Below are 21,473 nucleotides of genomic sequence, written 5' to 3' on the forward strand. Positions count from 1 at the left end.
GAAGTGCATTACTGAATTGCTGGACAGCTCATTTAAACTCCTCCAGCTGAGCTACAACCTTTAATTAACCTGTTCTGTTACAATAACACTCGTAGTCTCTGAGGAGCTGAGGTGAAACGATGCTGTTCCTTCTTATCTTTCGATCACTGTGAGGACATCTAATCCTTATTAAACATGCAGGCTGTACTTCTGGAAAGCATTCCCTAGCCTGGTTTACTGGCTGAGGAGCTAAGATGAAGTAGTGTCTTTGTAGTAGTAGTAAGTGAGTACCCTTACAGATATAATATATTCCTTAGCCCAGTGTTGCCAGATTTGACTGATACCAAACAGAGCCTCAAACTTGATGTTACATTAAACGTAAAAAGTATTTCATAACAGATGTAAATGTTAGCAAATAGCACAAATAGCAGACCAACCTTGTGGTAAACTGCCCAATCTGGCAACAATGCTCTAGCCCCTGGTCCTACATTTAACCATCACAACTACAACTACAAGTACACTCCCTCCGACCAACTCCAAAACCAAATCTAAACATTTAAACTGATGTGTGAACAGGACAAAATGTCCTCACTTCCTACTTCTGAAACTCAACTTGTTCCTCACCAACAAAGAACAATACAAAAGCACACACACAAACACACATCTCAATAAGAATAAAAGTGGATGAAAAAGATGTCCTATAGACGGATTTTAAAAATATAGACTTCAGTTTATTGCACAATCGTTGCTGGAGACTGAGGAGTGTGAGAGCCTGTCTGTTACACAGGACGCTAATGTTGGACAGACGTGTGAACTACGGCACAGGAACAAACTGTGTGTCTGTGTTCGTGCACATTAATTTGCGAGCACACACAGACTGGATAATGAGGCACTGTGGGGATGCGATCGGCGCCCCGTCAGTGCAACGGGAGAAAGTAAACTGGACAACATACATATTTCATGCTTGCATGGGTTCTGCAGGAGAGCTCATACACACATGTGTACATACATGGTCTGGAAAATATAAATGAACAACCCTGGAGAGTTACTGCAAACCAGCACTGACAGTATAAGTACCTGGCAGCTGGGTTCATTTGGCTGCAGTATGGCTACAGTAATGCCTGCATCAGTGTACATGAACTTCCACTAGATGGAGCCACACTCACTCCTTTGTCATTTTAGAAATGCTGTGACATTGCAGATATGAAGAAACGATAACAGACAGACCCTCCATGAGCTCCCTTCATCCTAAAGGAAAGGGCTTGTCTCATTATCTGTACATATAGACCAGTGTCATTATTAGGATCCACAGAATAACAGTAATCATAATAATCAGTATATAACAATACAGGTAATCCATTATAAACAGGTCAGTAACAGGCTATCCGGCACCTGTGTTATATTAAAAAAACAGAATTTTGTTTTGTTAGTGATGTTTTCATACATCATGTCATTTTTTTTAATAACATACAGACAAAAGGACAAAGACCAATTTTTTTCTGGCCAGGTTCCACCACTGTAACATGGTTTTCAGAGAGATACTCCCTCTCCACCTTCTCTTTCCCTTCTGTCCGATGTGTTACCAGCTTCATAGCGCGGACAGACTGGACAAAAAAAGGGGAAGGTGGAGGTAGGTTGAAGTCTCGCAGCCATGTTCCAGACAGCAGAGGTCAGGCCTCGGATGTTACAGCTACTGTTATGGCACCCTGAGAAGTGGGAGACCCAGGATGTTGGGAGTGAAGCCCTCCGTTATACAGCGGATCAGAGAGCTGTTTTATAACAAACACAAGTCGACTTCACTGTTACGTATCCTTCGGCTGATAATGCATAGATAGACCAGTGGTAGTCACGAGGTATTCACATGCCCGCCAAGATTCCCCCGCGAATCGATGGTCACAAAACGTCTTAGCCACGTGTCTAAAAAAAGTGGTTACATTTAAATGATCAAAAGCATTCTTAGTTAGGATCACAAAAGGGTCAAACAACTCTACATTAGCACTGAAACCAATTTCAGTTTTTTTTCTGTGTTGTTCACATACATATGGACACAGCTAAGCAAACACACGTCTTTGATATTAATCTGAAGCACCGCACCGAGCCGCGTCTGCTTCCCTCTCTCATGTCTTTGCTTTGGCTGTGAAAGAGAGCAGCAGCTTATATATGGCAAACCATTAACCCCATGTCTTCTTATTTTTCTTTCCTTAACATATTGTGTATGTATCAAAAATGAGTAAGGGTATATTTTCTGCACTGTATGTATATATAATCTACATACATGTATTTACATTATTTATATGGACTTTAAATGTGATTCAAAATTGAAGTTTACTTTGATTCAAAGCCCTTTAGAGAACGATGAACAGTGCAGATTATTTGATAGTGATGTATTGCCTCTGATTTAATCTGTTCAATCATCTTCCTTTAGTGCTTACCCCCCCTCCCCAACCCTCCAAGCCCCCCACTACCCACACAGTCATTTCAAAGAGCGAGTGAACGGCCTGTGGATGCCTACAATGAACAAACGATTAGCTAACACTATGAGACATCAGTTTCTGTTTCACAGCTACAGTACTTTCATGCATTTTTGTCAGTTTCATTCAGTGGCCAAAAATACATTAACTTCAGCTTTTACATTGTACCACGGTCATAGTAGGTAATAATCAGTGTGTCAGAGCGAGACGAGGAGACGCACAGTTTCTGACTCTTTCTCAAGGCGAGGGGAGAGGAGGGGCTGTGGCGGCGGTGGCAGGTGGGGAGTGGGGTGCAGTCTGAGGCTAATGTACGTGATGAAGACTGTGGGAAATCCTTCTTCACCTATGAGTCAGTGTTTGCACAGGAAGCAGAGAATGTGCTATACCTCAGACACTGCTAATTTGGCAAGATGAAGTGTGTGTGTGTGTGTGTGTGTGTGTGTGTGTGGTGGGGGGGGTTGGCAACTAGTCAGTGGGCGGCTGTGACTGTTGGCATGGGAAACAGGTGCAATGTCATTAAGAAAGTCTACCTCTAAACAAAACAAAAAAAACTGGCTTCAACCACTGGTCTTGAGCATGAAGGAACAGAGCAGAGTAGTGACTGAAACACCACGGTGGAAAATGGAGCCAAAACAATCATGAACACTCACACAGAACCGCTGTAACTTATACATGACAAGAGGGTGTAAAGGTTCATTTCTGCTCCGTTAGGTCGGCTTAATAAAACACTCCACCACTTTAAAAAGACTCATGAGTGTCTGACCTCTATTCGGGTTGAAAAAGTGCAAGTCAAGCCGTGCTCTGTCACAGAACACAAATCCAGCTGCAGAGCAAAAGCAGCGCATTCAAACGAGAGGGTATAAAGTGGCAAAAATAATAATAATAATATTAATGATCGACCCTCATAAACCATCAATATCTAGGGTCAGTGTAAAAGTAAACATCCAAATACAGTAGCATCGTGTTCATTCAAGCATCAGGAAAGTTTAAATAAATAACATCTTCTGACGAGTGCTGCACAAGCTTTAAAAGTCACACAACAGAGACGGGTCTTTTTCTACAATATTACTGTGACTGAGACAAAAATCGATGGGGAAAAAATGTGTGTGGGGAGAATATGAGAAGCTAATCCTCAGGATTTGCACAAAAGATATTCTCTGACCTCTAACTTGATCTGTCAGCCAGCGATCCTGCACAGAGACAACGTAAACTGTCTAAGCGGTGGACAGACACACAGTATTATCTGCATCAGCAAACGAGTACGACTAAATAAAAGCATAATAAATATCTATATTCCTTAATTACAGTATTTTATGCATACTGTAGGCAAACTGGTTTTTATCTGGAGTTACAGTGTAAAAACGTGAAATTTTAAATTGCATTTAAGTTGCTGTAAAAGTTGGCAACTGTTAAGTGGCAAACCCTTAACTTTAAGTGCATCCTGCTGCCACATGTACATCAAGATTTAATGTGCACATGGTGGCATTTCAGTGTTAAACATAACAATGTTATGATCTGGATACTGTTATCATCTAACATAGTTTTTAAAATGTACATTAGAGAGGTTATGAAAGTTATGAAACCTCCTCTCTTCCTTATAATGTGAGGTTGTTATAAATGCATATGACTAAACAAATAGGACCATAAGCAGAAGTTTGGCAAACAGTGACGCCACTGGACAACACAGTCTGTAAACGCGTGCAGTTTCTTTTCTGAAATAAAATGCCTGAATTTCATTGGCACTAAGTTCAGGTGCAAACGAAGCCGATAACACTGCTCGTGGTCCAAGCCACCTAAAGCAAGTAAACTCACTGCCAACACACTCAGGAATGAACCCTCTCACCCATCTTCATCTCCTCGTCATCATGTGACAGTGAGAACAAGTCTGACCGACACACACACACACACACACACACATATATGAAGAAAGAGGCAGTGGCATAAAACAAGGGAACACAAACAGAACAACCAGTCAGATGGACAAAGTGAAAACTCTATGAGTGCTTCGTGCAGCACTTACAGTATGTACACGTAGTATAAAAATATAGGTGTGAGGGAGTCTGTGTTGTGTATGTGATGTGCATGAGTTGAAATATGGATGTGCTGCATAGGTAGCAACAGTGACATCTGAGAGGGCTTGAGCAGGTGATATCATTTAGCCACAGACCGTCTTATTCATCCACATCGACTAACGCTCAAGTAAAACTTCTATTATTAAGTAAAGGCTTCAAACTCAGCGGTAACCTCTGACTGCAGCCTTTACCTAAGACTTTATAGTGTTACTCAGTTAATAAAGTTACTGTTTCAAATATTTCCGTTTTACTGTGTGTGTGTGTGTGTGTGTATACAGCTGTGCGTCCATGTTTGTGACAAGTGAGAGAGTCAAAATGCTTGTGCGTGTTACTTGACATACTTTTGCCTGCATTCGCACAGAGTACTGAGATGGACGAAGATATGGACATTCTGAGTTTGAGCGCATGAGGTGAACAAATGCACAGACGACACATCGTCTCACCTCACACCATCAGTCCCCCCCCCCCCCCCCCGATTTCCCCTGCTCCCCCTTCCCTGTCCAGACAACCCCCTCCCCCCCCGTAGAGGTCCTTTAATCTTACATCCCAGCGCTCTTTGTGAGGGGGCGGGGGCTGCTGGCGGGGTCAGTCTGAGGGACAGTTGTAGCTGTTGATCCACAGCAGGTCGTCCAGCACGCCCCAGTGCAGGTAAAGGATGGAGCCCACCACCAGAACATGCATGATCTGATGGCTGTTGCACCAGTAGTCAAAGAGGCCCGGGCGGAATCGCTCCGGGATGCGTGTGATGTTGATGACCCCGCCCAGCACGGCCAGCGCGTCCATCATGAGGAAGTGGCGTAGCGAGGTGGGGCTGCCGCCGCCCACGCCCACCCAGCGGAGCAGGAAGAAGGAGAAGCGGAAAAGCGCCTGCCAGGCGAAGGAGCGCAGCCGGCGGACGCTGCTCCGAGCCGTCACGGCGCAGTAGATGGCGTGGCTGGACAGCAGGATGTAGACTAACAGGGCAACGGTGCGGATGAACGGGTAGCACAGCAGCGTACTGTAGACAATGGGCAGAGCCCCTGAGACAAGAAAACACACACATGAAAGTCAGCACAGAGGGAGGAGGACCCGACTCAGCAGCAACGCAACGCCTGACGCACACCACAACACTCAGAGGTCAAACCGTCTGAACCTCGTCCAACACTGCTTTTTCACTGCAGCACTCAGACCTTGTAGTGTGTAGTCACTGTTAAACATAGCTCTGAACTCCTGTCATGTGAACGCTTCTTAAGAGCCTGCTGAAATGCACAAAGAAATTCATTAAGCCCACAGGCAGAGCACTTAGAGTTGGATGTGTAGACTGGAAATAGAAATAATAATAATCTGTTTTATTCCTCTATTAATCAATCAACAGTTAATTAATTGGTATTTACTTTGATAATAATTTAAGTCATTTCTTTAATCAAACATGACAAATATTCTCAAATTACAGCTTTTTAAATGTAATAATTTGCTGATTTATCACTTTAATGACAGTTCATCAAAGAAATGAGAGACCACATCCTCTCCACTCAATTAGATAAATTCCAAACAATATTAAATCTAAGCTACAGGTGATCAATATCATGTCGTAGGAAATAAATATTATTAATGTGGATATGATGACCAAGCAGGTACAGCCATTCATTGTTCATTTAAACTAACAGGTGCAGCTGCTTTACATTAATACTGCCTTGAAGGAGAAGACAGATATCTAATCTCATGTCATAAAATTAATGATTATTGTACTATTATCAGTGTAATGTGCAGAGCAGGCCAGCCTATAAAGCTTGTTCAAGGTGGATTCATATATAAATAAATGCTAAATAATGCACTTGTCATTTTTTCTTATATTAGGGTAATATAGGCAGCATGGACAGATCAATAATCATTTCAGAACTTGGATTATTGCTTGCATTGGCCAATTGACTTCGCAAAGTACTCAGCAGTCAAATTGGTTCTGACAGATCAATACTGGTGCACCTCCAAGCAAAATACGTCCATGGTAAATCATTGACAATCAATAAGGAAAAATTCCACCCATAAAGTAAACAGACCGGCAATAACAGAGGGACAGCTGACAATGAATCTGAGATGATGAACGGTGCTGAGCGTCGGAGGAGAGCACTCACCCAGCGTGTTGATCATGCAGATTCCACACACGTCGAGTTTGAGGAGGGTGTGGTAGACGGGCTCCCCTCCCTCGTGGTTCATGAAGAGGTGGTAGAGCACGGAGCCCAGCTGGGGCGACAGGCAGGCCAGGAAGTGCACCACGCCCAACCACGTGACGCTGATCTGAGACCAGGGGATGTTGAGAGGCAGCAGCACCAGGAAGCAAACCAAAGGAATGCCTGGAGAGCAGAGGGACGAGGAAACAGAGACAGCGCAGGTTGATAGAGGAAAAACTCAACACAAACATCCCTGAAACACAAACCATTAAAAGAATATCTTTGTCATACACAGTGGCATGTATTTAACAAATGCATTCTGAGTGGAATTATATGTTTTTGACAACAGCAACGTCTTTTGAAGGATTGTTTCTGTTGGATGTTTCTTCTTGTGGGCATCCTGTGACTGATAAAAAGCAAAAGCCTGAGGTAATGTGCATGCTGGTATGAAAACCACCAGCTCAAGCACGATAAAATAACAGGGAAACTGTGTTGAAACCAAATTAAGGTGTCGTGTTTATTGTGATGGATTATCTAGCTCAGGACTTTCCGGCCCGCGGACATTGTTTTTTTTTTCCAAAGTGTACAAGGATGAGTAGCTGTGAAGGGCTCCCAACTCTGCTGAGTGTGTGCAGACACCAGCAAGAATAGTGTGGAGCAGAAGGGGGAAACCTACATGATTGGCACAAACCTATCAGCGTAACCCTCTGAGAGAAAGACAAGGCTCACACTAAGCTCTTATTTTGATGCAGCAAAGGGTCCACACTGCTAATGGCTACATAGCTCCAGTTTAAGTTTCTCTATTTGGCAAAGGGGGAGGCGCTCACTGCTACACGAGCAAAATCCAGACCTTGAAATTTGATCCACATACAGTTGTTGCGATCATTTATCACTCCACGACACACATATCCCACTGCCTTCCCCTTATTTCTGCCCACTCTGCCTTTCCCAATGTCAAGGCATTTGTCCCAGCCAGGTGATACAGGCAATGCCATCTACTGTAACACATCTATTTTAAGTGTGTTATCTGTGCTCCCCCACCGCCCACCCCCACCCCTACCCCCGGCTCGTCCTGAGCCAACCGGCCGGAGAGGACCTCCTCTGAAGGCACCACAGCACGAACACGGTGAAGTGTCTGAGAGCAGAGCTGTGGGCAGGATGTTTTGAGCTTATATGCAAAACAATCCAGCTTAGCTGAAATGTTGCTACACGATAAGAAAAAAAAAACACAAATATGTTCCACCTGAGTTACAAACTCTGCATCTTTTCTTCCACAGTTTTGGAAAATTACACAAAAGCTCAGTGGATTAAACATCACTGCCTTATATAGGCAATGATGTTAATGGTGCATTTGAGGTCACATGCTCAGCTGACGTCACTGGAGTGTAACAAACACTCCCAGGGCCACTTCCCTGATGATCACTACTGCGGTTTACTCTGTGACTGCTGGCAGTTGGAGAGCAATGAAATGATGACCTTCAGACTGAGGAAGTTGTCAGATTCTCAGGAAGTCAGCGAACACACGTCATGTACTGCACTTTGTACCACCGTAGGGTGTATTCTGATGGTTCCAAAGAAACAAGTCATGCTACTGTGTGCCATGCTATTGGCAGTCTAATCATGTCAATCTGAAAACAGAAACAACACCATGCAGATTGCTAACAAGCTGACACATCAGTCTCACCTCTGGCTGCACAGATTAACACATTACTGCAATTAATTTTGGCTCGCTCCAACCTATTAAAAGAATGACATATTGTGTAACCATGACATTTTGGACCAGACGAAAAAGCCACCCCTGGCAATTTCCGTTATGTGCGGTTCAGTTGAACAAATCTTTGTGTCAAACTTCTTTTAAAGAAATCAGTCAGTCGTTAGTGGAGATACAGAGCTGGTAAAATGTGGCCTTCTGCCTTTTTAAAAAAAAACTGAATTAATAATCAAAATTCTCCCTTTGGCACACATACAATGTAAAACGTGTAGTGAATTTAATCAGGAAAAAGCAGAATTGAAAAGTGGCTCTCTGTGTTCACCATCACCAGGTTAGTTTCTGGTGGAAAACTGCAGCAATACAACTCTGTAAAAATAAGCCACTACAGGTAAAAGTACTTGTTACGCAGATAAACAGCCCAATTAAGCTGATTTTGTTGATGATAAAAGTATTTCACTGTTTTTCAAGCAAAAATTGTAGAAAATGTAAAATAAACACTGGTTACAGATTCTCACATGAGATTAATTTCTGCTTTTCTTAATAATTTATCACTGAAAAATGAATACCTTTGGCCCTGTTATCTGATAAACAACTAACAACTAGCTATTTTAATGTGACGTCTTTAAATGTCTCATTTTGTCCAACCAACAGTCCAAAATCCCAAAACATCAAATTTACAGTGTAAGACCAAGAAAAGCAGCAAATTCTCACATTTAAGATCCTTGAATCAGCAGATGTTTTGCACTTTTGCTTGTTCAAATATCAAAATAGTTTCTGATAAATTCTGTCTTCGCTGGCTAACTGGTCAATGGACTGACTGCTGCAGCTCTTGGTCACTTTCCACCACTGATGAATGGTGTATTTGGGGGTGTACTCCCATCACCAGAAGGTATTTAATACTCAGATAAATGCAGGTTCTAGTGTTTTATAACCCAAAACACTACATCTTTAATTTTTTAATTTTTGATTTTTTTCTGGCCTGAAAAACACACAAAATAAATGTTTTCATCATCAGGACAGATTCTTCACATGTAGCTTCAGTGCAGTCTGGCTTGGCATCGTTCCGCAGCTACGGTATACTGTATGTGTACTGTACGTGCATTGGTGTGGGTGAATACTCAAAGTCACACAGGCTATAGAAATCTCACCTGCTGACTAAGCAGCTCATGCTGTTGTTTTTTTTTCTTAATACTCACCGTGAGTGTATATGTTTCCAAGTTCATTGTGCAGGTAAAACAAGCTTCTGATGCAGTCCTGCACAGAGGAGATTGGCCGGTATCCCGTTAGGACGTATTTGTTAAACTGAAGATGTGGAGGTGAACTCGCCCAGTCCAGCAGCCTGGGTCCATTTAAAAATGCCATAGCAAACAAGACCGTTAAAAGGACGCCGCCGAATAAGTAAAAAACGGACTGTACACCTATATACACGTTTAGTAAGATTATTGCGACTAAAACCTTGTGGGATACCATTGGTGTTGGTGTTTGTTCGGGGTTTTTATATTGTGCTGTTAGCCGCCTAGCTTGGCGCTAGCAAGCTCCCGTTAAGTCTCTCAGCGCTACCCGGCGACGGTGTATCCGCGCCGCCGCTGTTTGCTCTGAACCGCCGGTACCTGTGTGAGTGTCATCCGCAGGGCTGGAGACAGACACGGCCAGCCACGTACATGGTGCAACCTCGGGACGGTCATTACATTTGGCATGTGAAAAATGTCAGTGGAGCACCTGGACGCCTTGAGCGGAGCGGAGACAAAATGTTCCTCGTCATGTTAAAGCCGCTTCCTCGTAGGTTAGCATTCCGCCGCAGCAGCGCAGGCTTGGACGCGTCCCGGGCAGGGATGCTGTGTGAGCCGCAGGTCCATCCAACTCCAGATGATGCTAGCTTGATCCTAGCGGTCAGATTTGCAGTAGAGGACTAGCAGGTCATACCTTTACTTCAGTGAAAGCAAACGGGTTCCGTACGCTCGAGTCAGTTCCGTGTGATGGTGGCTAGCTTTCGTAATGCTATTAAAAACCAGATGAGATCCGTGATTGTGGAGCGGAGATTTTGGGAAGGACTGCGGGCTAGCAAGCCGGGCAGTCGGCTACCGCCGTCCTGTGACTGTGGATGAGGGAGCTGATATTTGAGCCGACTGACTCCAAACACAAATGGCCCGGTCCGTGAAGGTTGTATTCAGTTTCTCCAACATCTGTTTCAAACAATTACGTTCCACCATTATTTCTGTCTGGCTGTATTCCCTGAAATGCGGAGTCTTCCCTGACGGCCTCAAGTCCCCTGCATCGCCTCTACACAACGGTCAAGTTTTATGGAATCATGGCGACGACACTTCCGCTCATTCCCTTCAAAATAAAACACAGGGAACGTTATATAGTTAAATTAAATAAAACAACAAGCTGCATATTCTCCGTTTTTATCCATTTATACTTGTGATAGCTTGTTATACATCCTAGTTAAAGCCTCAACGCTGTTTAAAGCCCATTTTCAGATCATTATTATATTATGATATATTTGTGAAAACTCAAAAAGGGTGATTTTATGGCTTTTTCCTCCATTCAGACCACATCAGACCAAGTCTCAGTAAAAAAAAATAAATAAATAAGAGGGAGAGTTTTAAAACAGTTTCAAATAAAGCTTCTAACTCGTGACACCTTTAATGTATTTGTGACGGCACAAAAAATGGTAATTTCACTGCTTTTCCTCATCCAGACCACATCAGACCAGGTCTAGATTGAAACCATTTATATTTAGATTTGTCAAATCTGGATTAGATTAATCTGGAGAAGGTAAAGACTATTTAAAACATTGCTTTGAATTTGAGAAAACTCCAAATGGCAATTTTACTGCTTTACTCAGACCAAATTGGACTAGGTGTAGATCAAAAACAACAGATAGATTAATCAAATCAAGAGTATTAAGACAGTTTAAAATGTAGTTTAAAGTGTCTTACTAAAATTTTAGTCAGTGCAGAATTACCAGAACTACCACTGTTTATTCTAGTGTTGAGAAATAGATTGGTGCATTTCCTTCTTCTCACCTATGGCCACAGTCCACCACCGCTGAAGAGACATGACAGGATGTTCTCTACATTGACCACAGCTGTCAAACCACGTTATTCCACTCCCACCCCCAACCCACCCCCAGTCAAAAGACAGCTTGGAAAATAAGTCTAGATCATGGTCACCCAGAGCACGTAATCATTAATAATTTCTGACATCAAATTTTTAATTTCATGAAGGCAAGACATAAGACAGGACAAACAGGATGGCACAAGGCTTTATCAAGACATAAAGTGGAATATCATCTGAATAAAATGATAGTTGATATTAAGTCCTTGCAGGATTTGCCTCAGAGGTAACATGTAGACAGTGAATAAAAGGGGAACCAGGACTGAGAAACCCCAGAAAAGAGAGGAGCACAAGAGCAGGGGGCACCTCCAACTGAACTGAACTGAACTGAAACACTGCTGCACCTTGTATATTCCTCATGATCCCCTGCATCTGGAGCTATAAGTGCTGTCAAACTCCTGAAAATATCTAGAATTATAAACAAAGTCCTTTAATTTAAGGAGCAACTTTTATTTTGTAGGTGCACTCTTTTCGCTTCTGGTGTTATTTCAGTTGACTGAGTGTAGTTTGATACTGCTTGGCTGCACTTGGCAGTAAATGCCAACACTGGCTGAGCTATAGCTGCTTTCAATTCAGCCAGAAATATTGCATTGTGGGTTTCACCTGAGCTCACAGAAAAAAAAAAAAAAAACATGATTCTTATTTGAAAATCACAACAGATTTATTCATCATAGCAAAACATGTCTCTTTTCCTACTTTAATACTATAATTACTGATTTTTTCAAGAAAAAAAATAGGTCAGCCCTTCAAGATTGTTCCCAAAGGCCTTAGATGTTGAATTTTCAGAAAAATATTATACCAGAGAAACAAAGTACTATTTATAATTGTGGAATATGCATAGAAAATGAAGTCTCAGATATTAATCACGAGAAAATCAGATGCCTCACCTCTGTGAAACCGGTAACTTTGCTGTAAGAAGAAGTCCTTTCACAACTGGAGCAAAACCATGACAAGAATATTTCTTCATGAGTGAGGTTTTGCCACGAGACTCAAAATTAGACACATCCCTGTTAAACAATGGTTATTATTCATACGCTGTAATACACACATAAGGGCTTAGAGGCTCCAGTTAACATGGAGTAAATCTAGTCTGCACGCTAAAAGCTGAGGGTCTATAAATGAGTCACTCGCCTGGCACGTCACAATTTGCACTCAGTGCTCAAATCTCTTAGAAGTGTTGCTTGAATTCTGATTTCAAACATCAGTCATTAAAGGTTAATTTTGACGTCATTAGTGCACAAATGTTGCAGATGCACTTGGAGTTAAAAGTGTCCCAGGAGCCCTTGAAGGCAGCGGGTGACGTGCTCTAATTCTCTAATGGGAGAGGAGTGTTGAGGACCTGGATGAATCACACCACCTCCACCTCTCACCCTTCTCTGCTGCTTGCTCCTTGTGACATGTAGGCGCCTACAACCGCGCCTCTGTGGGACAAACAAGACTGCCTTTGCTCTGGACAAACCTCACGTCATATATTCATTCAGTGTGGCGTGCATGTTTCATGTATTTTATATTTCAGTGTTTTTAATTCATGAATCAATGCATTTATCACTTTTCACAGTGATTCTTTTCTTGCTACTTTATGTGTAATTCTAACAGTTTCAAACATTTTAGGGTTATGGTCATGAATGTTTGTGTATATCTTGTTTCTCACTAAAACCTTACGACATGGTAAATAGCTGCCAAAAGTAGAGGTGAAAAATTAACTGGTGCAGTTCCTTCTTCTCACCTATAACCACTGTCCACCAGCACTCTAAAAAAACAACAGATTGTTCTCTACATCAACCAAAACTGTCAAACCACATTATTCCACCTACCCACCCCCCAGCTCAACCCCCCACCCCTTTTCACCGCATCCAACATCAGGTTCTTTGTCTTTATAAGCACAAAGCACTGATGCTCAAACTTGCGAACAAAGTATGAACATGCAAGACAGAGGTGAGTTTCTGCAGATTTATCTATTTTGAAATACGCTCCAGCTTTGGTTGAAAATGCTAAAGTTTCACAGGAGAATCAAAAGAGATTTAGAAGGATATTGACTTCCAGCAGATGGACGAGCAAACGGCAATCACAGAGATTTTCAAACAACCAGTAGGGCACTCAAAAGGAGTAAGCAGATCACAAACATTAGCAGAAGCAGCCTGTAAAGTGTAGCTGGCTTGGTGTTGAGGTAGCTTCTCTGAAAAACCTGCCTGCAGAGTTTTGTATAAACTGCATTCTTTACGTAAAATAGAATATCATCTGCATAAAATGATAGCTGATATCAAGTGTTTGCATGAGTTGCCTCAGAGGAGTGAGGAGTGCAAGAGGAGGGGACAACTCCTTCTGAACTGAACTAAAACTGAAACACAGCTGAATGGTGAATATTAGTCATGATCCTCTGCGTCTGGAATGGAAAGTGCTGTCATGACCGTCATTCATAAAAGAAATCAATTGTGTGGAGGGTTTAAGTTATTTTAAACTGAGGGATAATGGCTAAAATATCTGGACCAATGTGAAATACTCTTTAAAACCAAGTCAGTATACAGTCAGAACGGCAGGTAGATGATTTCGAAAGCATAACAGTGTGTTCTAGGGCTGGCAGAGAGATTACACAATAAATGAATATGGTGTTAATTTAGCATCTTTTAGAAGTCAGTCATTGAAATTCTCCAGCAGTTTAGACCTGTCCAAAAGTCTTAGTGGTGTAGTAATGAACTGCATCTCTTGCTCATGTTTGTTCAACTAAAATGACTCTTTTTTTAGGATAAACCATCAGTTTATCAACACCCAACTCAGCAGCATGTTTCTGTTGAATATTTGCATCTGTGTCGGCCTCGTGCTGTCCCTCCCTCAGTGTACCTATCAATCATGCACCGACGGGACACCCAAGCAGTGCACAGAGGCAGAGTTTGCTCCAGGTGCCAATCTGGCCGGCGAAGGCTTCGACATCACCAAAATGGAACGTAAGGGAGCCTTTGTGCTCGACATGAATAAGTGGAAACGCAAGGACAAAACATGCATCCTCTGTAGCAACCCTTATCTGGAGAACAAAAAGCAAAAGCTCCCCCTGTCGGTGTTGGATTGGAGGTCAAAACAGTCCTGCAGCGTTAAAGTGTCCAGCGCGCTCCACAAATCCAGTGAGTCTCTGGTCAGTTCCAGCACATCTTCCGTCGAAAACAACTGGAAGGTCAATTTAGATTTTAAAGTAGCAAATAAAGGTGCCTCATTTATGCTGGCTGGTACCCATTCTAAACTGGCTGATTATTCAATGGGAAAAACAAAGAATGACAAGTTCAGCTTCACGAGCCAGAGCATCTCCTGTGAGTACTACAGGTAAGAAGATGAGGCTTGGGTGGAAAATTTCTCTGCGCTCTACACTAGCTCCACACTGTTAAATGAAATTAATAATTTACTGTAACATGTTACACACCTCTTTCATGCTGGTCTGTCTTTCCCTCCCGTCTGGTGTCTCACTGGAAACAGCTACCGAGTGTCCAACTATCCCAAGCTGCACCACGAATTTAGAAAAGCAGTAAAACAGCTCCCTAAAGCCTACAGCCCTGAATGCAAGCAACGGTTTTACAGACTGATTGACAACTTTGGCACACATTACATCACCAAGGTGAGTCACTGCGATGCAGTTTTATCAAGAAATTCACACATCAGTGAAATTATACGAAGTAATAGATTTGCTTATGCAGATAGTGTTTGAATATATAATTCCAGGTGAAGTTGGGAGGAAGTGTTCAATCTGTGACCAGCATCAGGCAGTGCCAGGCCAGCCTGCAGGGCCTCAGCACAGAGGAGGTGCAGATGTGCCTGGAAGCTGAAGCGTCCGCCAGCATATCACATACCACAATAACAGCTCAATCAAAGCACTGTAAGAAAGACACTGAAAAGACAGAAAGTAAGTCATCCTTCTCCAGCCAGTTCAACGACAGGTATTGGTATTGTCTTATACACGTATCGAATATTTTCCATTCATTTGCACCTTCGAGTTTCCAGCACCAGAAAAGCCTGTTGAAACATGTCTCTCCTCCTCAGATTCACAGAGATAAAGGGAGGTCATACCACAGAGCCAGACCTTCTCTTCTCTGCTGACAAAAATCCATCAGCCTACAAGGACTGGCTAACCACTCTGCCACAGAATCCAGACATAGTCTCGTATTCCCTGGACTCGCTTCATGAGTTACTGCCTGTAAACTCCCCAGCATGGAAGAACCTGCGCTCAGCCATTAGCCATTACATCCTGGAGAAAGGCCTGTGGAGGAACTGCAGTGCCCAATGTCAGGCCGGCATCAAGAGCAACTCAAACGATTCCTGCGTCTGCCAATGTCACAACGACCCTGCTGTGAACCAAGACTGCTGCCCGACCCGTAAAGGCATGGCACGGGTCATCATAACCGTACAACGCGCCTCTGGTCTGTGGGGCGACTACACCACAGCCACAGACGGTTACGTGAAGGTGTCCTTCAACGGGCAGATGGTCCGACGGTCTCCGGTCATTTACAATAACAACAACCCACACTGGACCATGGTGGTCGACCTGGGCTCTCTGGATATTTCCTCAGGGCAAAAAGTGAGATTTGAAGTCTGGGATGAGGACAACAGCTGGGACGATGACCTGCTGGGACAATGTGAGCAAATTCTGTCTGCTGGGGTCAAGGGGGACCTCTGTAATCTGAATCATGGCCAGCTGTTTTACAAATGGGAGGTCAAATGTGCTCCGAGTCTGAGCGGAAGTTCATGCACGGACTATAAAGCTTCACCCATGAGTCAAAGTCTGAAGAAGCTGTATGTGTCGCGTCACGCCCACCCTATTCCAAAGGCCGTCCTGTTAGAGATGGGCGTGTTTGTGGACGGATCGAGTTCATACAGAAACATGAGTCTTACTGCCAAGAGTCACAAGTTTGATGAGATGTAGCACCAATGTTTGGCTACACTCAGGTTAAGATTCAATGTCTTATTCACAACATGCATTCTCCATATAGCGTACACAATATATCTCATATTTTGACCATGTAGTCCTTCAATGCAGCTTTTACTTACTTATTTTTGCATTATTTTTTACAGGCTTTTTTAAAATCTGTGCATTTTTAAAATCCATGTTATTATTAGAAAGAGAGAGAGAGAGGGAGAGAGAGGCAAAGAATAAAATAAAGCTTTATTTAGATCACACTGAGTCCACATATGTACTGTAGTGCCTTGAGTTAGTTCCTCACTGACTCTGCTTTATGTACGCAGTGATTCGTTTTCATTTACTGTATTCTTAGTGTCTTGTGTGTAATTATGAATTTATGCATCTTAGATTTACTTCTCTTGAGTATTAAAAATAAATCTTTCTTTACAAGGTAAAATTCTCAGATCGGCATATTTCATTGTTGGCTGCTGCCCTGGTACGTGCAGCATGTAGCTCTCCCCACAGAGCTCACTCAGATTTTATTATGATTATCATGTATTTATTATATAAAACATTTAAGTTAATTTGTAATATACTTCAGAAATTGATCATTAGGGTGTTACAGCTTCCTGTTCTCACTCTATATGGCCACAGCCCACCACCACTTCAGAGAAATGATAGGTTTGTGGTATCCTGGTTCGTTAGTGACTGGAAAGCCAGCTGTTCTTTTATGTTGTTGCTATCAGTTTGAGTTTGTCTACAGACCACCAGCTCCTCCCCCTCAGTACTGGATCTTCTCAGCATCTATGAAACCACATTTTTTTTCCTCTGTTCTTTTGAAGACCACTGTCGCCTCACCCCCTCACCACTTCTTGCTTTTTTTTTTTTTTTAAACTTTTAAATACCAAGCAGTGATATTCATGCTAACAGTCAGTTTCACATATGCAGCTTTAACGGGCGAGACGAAGGTGAGGCTGCACTTGTGTGCATGTACTTTAATATTCTTTCACTTTTCACTCGGTCTTTCTGTGGATTGTTGTAACATCGTGTTTAGTTATTAAGAATTTGGTATAAACTGTTTGTTGCTGTATCAGTTTAGTCTAATTTAGTCCTTTGGTATTTGTAAGAGCAGTCAGCGAGTTACTATGCTGTAAGTCAAGTCCATTTATTTAGAGAGCACATTTAAAAATAACCAATGCTGACAAAGGCGACTGTTGAAGAGACTTGACTTTTGTTAAAAGTTTGCTCTTAAGATTTTAAAAAGGGCAAAGCACTGGAGTTAAAGTTCCACATGTTGCAGGGGTGGGCAGCAATGGAAAATGTGTGAACATCTTTGGATCATGACTGAGAACGTACAAAATAATGTGAACATCTCAGAAGCTTTACGTTAAAAAGGGTATGCAGTGCTGTAATAGCAGATATGAGTCTTTAAATTAGTTCTACAGTGTTTGTACTGAATTCAGTCTCTGTAATTCAACTCGTTTTCCCCAGTTCATTCAACTTAACTCAGTTAGATTTACATTTTCAAAACTCATAAACAACATTGACCTAACTATCTAACTTGAGATCAGTTAACTTACATTTTTAAAGCGGCAGGAGAACTTGTTTTTAAGTTAAGCAAACTGAGGAGGTTTTGGACAAACCAAAGACAAACCAAAGACAAACCAAAGACAAGACGGGGATGACTGACAGAGAGAAATGCATTTAGAACAATTCCTAAAAGATGTGGTTTCACTTTTGCAATAGAATAAATGTGGGGGGAAAAAAGCAACTATAAATCTATAAATGAAGGAGTTTGTCAAATTTGAAGGCAGATTCAAGCGAGACACTCAGTGTAATTAAAACACTGATGGAAACTGCGCAGCTGAAAATAAGGAGGTTTGTCTTATTGTTGTTTAGGCAGAGAAGGTTTTTGGCCATCGAGTATTTAACATCCTCAGGGTAAATAAGAAGAGACTTAAAGCCCCGCCAAGTTTTCTTGCAAACAAACAAATATATATTCAACAACCAGAATTTCTCATCAAATCTTGTTGCAACAAACACACTGAATGCATCTCCTTCCTCATGAAACATTAAGGTAACAACATACAAAGTCATAGTTTCTAAAAGCAGACTGAGAAATAAAAGAGGTCTGAAAATGTTGCCTTGAGGTGCACCACAAGTGATAGAATCAAAGAGATATAAAGAGTTTTCACTTAAAAATGAAACTGCTCTGTTGTGCAGATAAGACTGAAACCACAAGGGTTTACTCTGAATATGACTGAAGGGAACAGACATTAAAATAACATGATTTTTGGAAGACATCATCAAGTCAGATGAAAAGATAAAGAAGTATGTTTGTAATTAAAAAAGAGTGGCAGAATCACTGTACATCCAATGAGCTACTTATAGTGCTCATGTTTGTTCAACTAAAAAGTTTTTTTTTTCCCCAGGATAAACCATCAGTTTTCCTCCATCACCCAACTCAGCAGCATGTTTCTGTTGAATATTTGCATCTGTGTCGGCCTCGTGCTGTCCCTCCCTCAGTGTACCTATCAATCATGCTTTGACGGGACACCCAAGCAGTGCACAGAGGCAGAGTTTGCTCCAGGTACCAATCTGGCCGGCGAAGGCTTCGACATCACCAAAATGGAACGTAAGGGAGCCTTTGTGCTCGACATGAATAAGTGGAAACGCAAGGACAAAACATGCATCCTCTGTAGCAACCCTTATCTGGAGAACAAAAAGCAAAAGCTCCCCCTGTCGGTGTTGGATTGGAGGTCAAAACAGTCCTGCAGCGTTAAAGTGTCCAGCGCGCTCCACAAATCCAGTGAGTCTCTGGTCAGTTCCAGCGGCTCTTCCATCGAAAACAACTGGAAGGCCAACCTAGACATTGACGTAGGTAGAAAAAGCGCCTCAGCAATGCTGGCTGGTACCCATTCTAAACTGGCTGATTATTCAATGGAAAAAACAAAGAATGACAAGTTCAGCTTCACGAGCCAGAGCATCTCCTGTGAGTACTACAGGTAAGAAGATGAGGAGTCAGATTAAACTTTTCTCCACACACTCCCATAGTTAAAATAAATGCAACTTTGTTAAACACTTATTTCATACTGGTCTGTTTCTTGTCTGGTGTCTCAGCTACCGAGTGTCCAACGAACCCAAGCTGCACCACGAATTTAGAAAAGCAGTAAAACAGCTCCCTAAAGCCTACAGCCCTGAATGCAAGCAACGGTTTTACAGACTGATTGACAACTTTGGCACACATTACATCACCAAGGTGACTGAAAACAAAATGCTTGTTTTATAATTTAATACAAGCATTGGCAAAATTATACAGAATAACACATATCATATAATTCCAGGTGAAGTTGGGAGGAAGTGTTCAATCTGTGACCAGCATCAGGCAGTGCCAGGCCAGCCTGCAGGGCCTCAGCACGGAGGAGGTGCAGATGTGCCTGGAAGCTGAAGCGTCCGCCAGCATCAAAGCCACAGTAAAAGCTGAAACAAAACACTGCAAGCGGGACTCTGACAAGATGGGAAGTACGACATCCTTCTCCGGCCTCTTCAATGATAGGTACAGAACATTTGCTCTTATGTCTATTCAAATGTGTTCTGTTCTATTATCAGCACCAGAAAAGCCAAACTGGCTCAACTGTTGAAACATGTCTCTCCTCCTCAGATTCACAGAGATAAAGGGAGGTCATACCACAGAGCCAGACCTTCTCTTCTCTGCTGACAAAAATCCATCAGCCTACAAGGACTGGCTAACCACTCTGCCACAGAATCCAGACATAGTCTCGTATTCCCTGGACTCGCTTCATGAGTTACTGCCTGTAAACTCCCCAGCACGGAAGAACCTGCGCTCAGCCATTAGCCATTACATCCTGGAGAAAGGCCTGTGGAGGAACTGCAGTGCCCAATGTCAGGCCGGCATCAAGAGCAACTCGAAGGATTCCTGCGTCTGCCAATGTCACAACGACCCTGCTGTGAACCAAGACTGCTGCCCGACCCGTAAAGGCATGGCACGGGTCATCATAACCGTACAACGCGCCTCTGGTCTTTGGGGCGACCACACCACAGCCACAGACGGTTACGTGAAGGTGTCCTTCAACGGGCAGATGGTCCGACGGTCTCCGGTCATTTACAATAACAACAACCCACACTGGGCCATGGTGGTCGACCTGGGCTCTCTGGATATTTCCTCAGGGCAAAAAGTGAGATTTGAAGTCTGGGATGAGGACAACAGCTGGGACGATGACCTGCTGGGACAATGTGAGCAAATTCTGTCTGCTGGGGTCAAGGAGGACCTCTGTAATCTGCAGCATGGCCGACTGTACTACAGATTGGAGGTGAAATGTGCTCCGAGTCTGAGCGGAAGTTCATGCACGGACTACAAAGCTTCACCCATGAGTCAAAGTCTGAAGAAGCTGTATGTGTCGCGTCACGCCCACCCTATTCCAAAGGCCGTCCTGTTAGAGATGGGCGTGTTTGTGGACGGATCGAGTTCATACAGAAACATGAGTCTTACTGCCAAGAGTCACAAGTTTGATGAGATGTAGCACCAATGTTTGGCTACACTGAAGCTTACATGTAGCAATACCATTTTAATTAGGTGTATTGGTGATATTAATTTAAGCTAAACACTTTATCCATAACTAATACTGAGAGGCACATCAGTTACTGAAGAATTCTTATTTGTTAGCAAAGCGGCTAAATTATGAAGAATACTCCTAATATTTGGTATGTTCAGTTTTTGTTTCAGTGTAAAATCTTTAATTTGCAGTTGCATGGTTTACGGTTTCTGTTTACTGTATGATTCGTGTTTGACACAAGAGTGTTAACATATAAAAGCAGTGGCAGACCGGATACTTCTTGCTTACTTTATCTATGTATTTGTACGCAGCTTTTACTTATTTATGCCTTTTTTTAAACATATTACTGCAAAATGTAATAAGAACATGTTTGCATTGTGAACATTCTGTAGCACAAACATTTATTTCTGCATTTAATCACATTATTTTACATCATTTTTGTTTATCCACAATAAAAGCATAATATCTTAATTGTTCAAAGTATTTGTTGTTTCATTTTATTACCTTCAGTTTTGAGTGT

At 42.4% G+C, this 21,473-nt stretch overlaps 2 protein-coding genes across 3 annotated transcripts; one reads left to right on the plus strand and one right to left on the minus strand.

Moving 5' to 3' along the window:
• Positions 1–4,985: 4,985 nt before the first annotated feature.
• paqr4a (progestin and adipoQ receptor family member IVa) lies at positions 4,986–10,725 on the minus strand. The gene is made up of 3 exons (XM_018672181.2): positions 9,577–10,725; positions 6,634–6,852; positions 4,986–5,541 (listed from the first exon to the last, which is right to left on the minus strand). The coding sequence occupies exons 1-3, from the start codon at positions 9,848–9,850 to the stop codon at positions 5,108–5,110; spliced, it is 927 nt and encodes a 308-aa protein (XP_018527697.1). The 5' UTR covers positions 9,851–10,725; the 3' UTR covers positions 4,986–5,107.
• Positions 10,726–13,342: 2,617 nt separating this feature from the next.
• LOC108880580 (perforin-1) lies at positions 13,343–21,424 on the plus strand. Of its 2 annotated transcripts, XM_051074021.1 has the most exons (6): positions 13,343–13,435; positions 14,243–14,812; positions 14,963–15,101; positions 15,206–15,420; positions 15,524–16,193; positions 20,711–21,424. In XM_051074021.1, exons 2-6 carry the CDS (start codon positions 14,280–14,282, stop codon positions 20,918–20,920), a joined length of 1,767 nt encoding a protein of 588 aa, XP_050929978.1. In that variant the 5' UTR covers positions 13,343–13,435; positions 14,243–14,279; the 3' UTR covers positions 20,921–21,424. The 2 variants fall into 2 exon arrangements, with proteins under 2 accessions (XP_050929978.1, XP_018527670.1); XM_018672154.2 differs by lacking the exons at positions 13,343–13,435; positions 14,243–14,812; positions 14,963–15,101; positions 15,206–15,420; positions 15,524–16,193 and adding exons at positions 17,202–17,347; positions 18,812–19,384; positions 19,500–19,638; positions 19,724–19,935 and having other exon boundaries at positions 20,041–21,424.
• Positions 21,425–21,473: the final 49 nt, after the last annotated feature.

Source organism: Lates calcarifer, linkage group LG11 (assembly GCF_001640805.2).
Source record: "Lates calcarifer isolate ASB-BC8 linkage group LG11, TLL_Latcal_v3, whole genome shotgun sequence".
NCBI lineage: Eukaryota > Metazoa > Chordata > Actinopteri > Centropomidae > Lates > Lates calcarifer.

Excerpts from the sequence above, each read along its gene's own strand:
- paqr4a (XM_018672181.2), bottom strand. The coding sequence starts at position 9,850 with ATGGTATCCCACAAGGTTTTAGTCGCAATAATCTTACTAAACGTGTAT. Across the intron at positions 6,853-9,576 it reads TGGAAACATATACACTCACG|GCATTCCTTTGGTTTGCTTC; the intron begins GTGAGTATTAAG and ends TCTGCTCTCCAG. Across the intron at positions 5,542-6,633 it reads CTGCATGATCAACACGCTGG|GGGCTCTGCCCATTGTCTAC; the intron begins GTGAGTGCTCTC and ends TTCTTGTCTCAG.
- LOC108880580 (XM_051074021.1), top strand. The coding sequence starts at position 14,280 with ATGTTTCTGTTGAATATTTGCATCTGTGTCGGCCTCGTGCTGTCCCTC. Across the intron at positions 15,421-15,523 it reads TCCAGCCAGTTCAACGACAG|ATTCACAGAGATAAAGGGAG; the intron begins GTATTGGTATTG and ends TCTCCTCCTCAG. Across the intron at positions 16,194-20,710 it reads AGCTGTTTTACAAATGGGAG|GTGAAATGTGCTCCGAGTCT; the intron begins GTCAAATGTGCT and ends TACAGATTGGAG.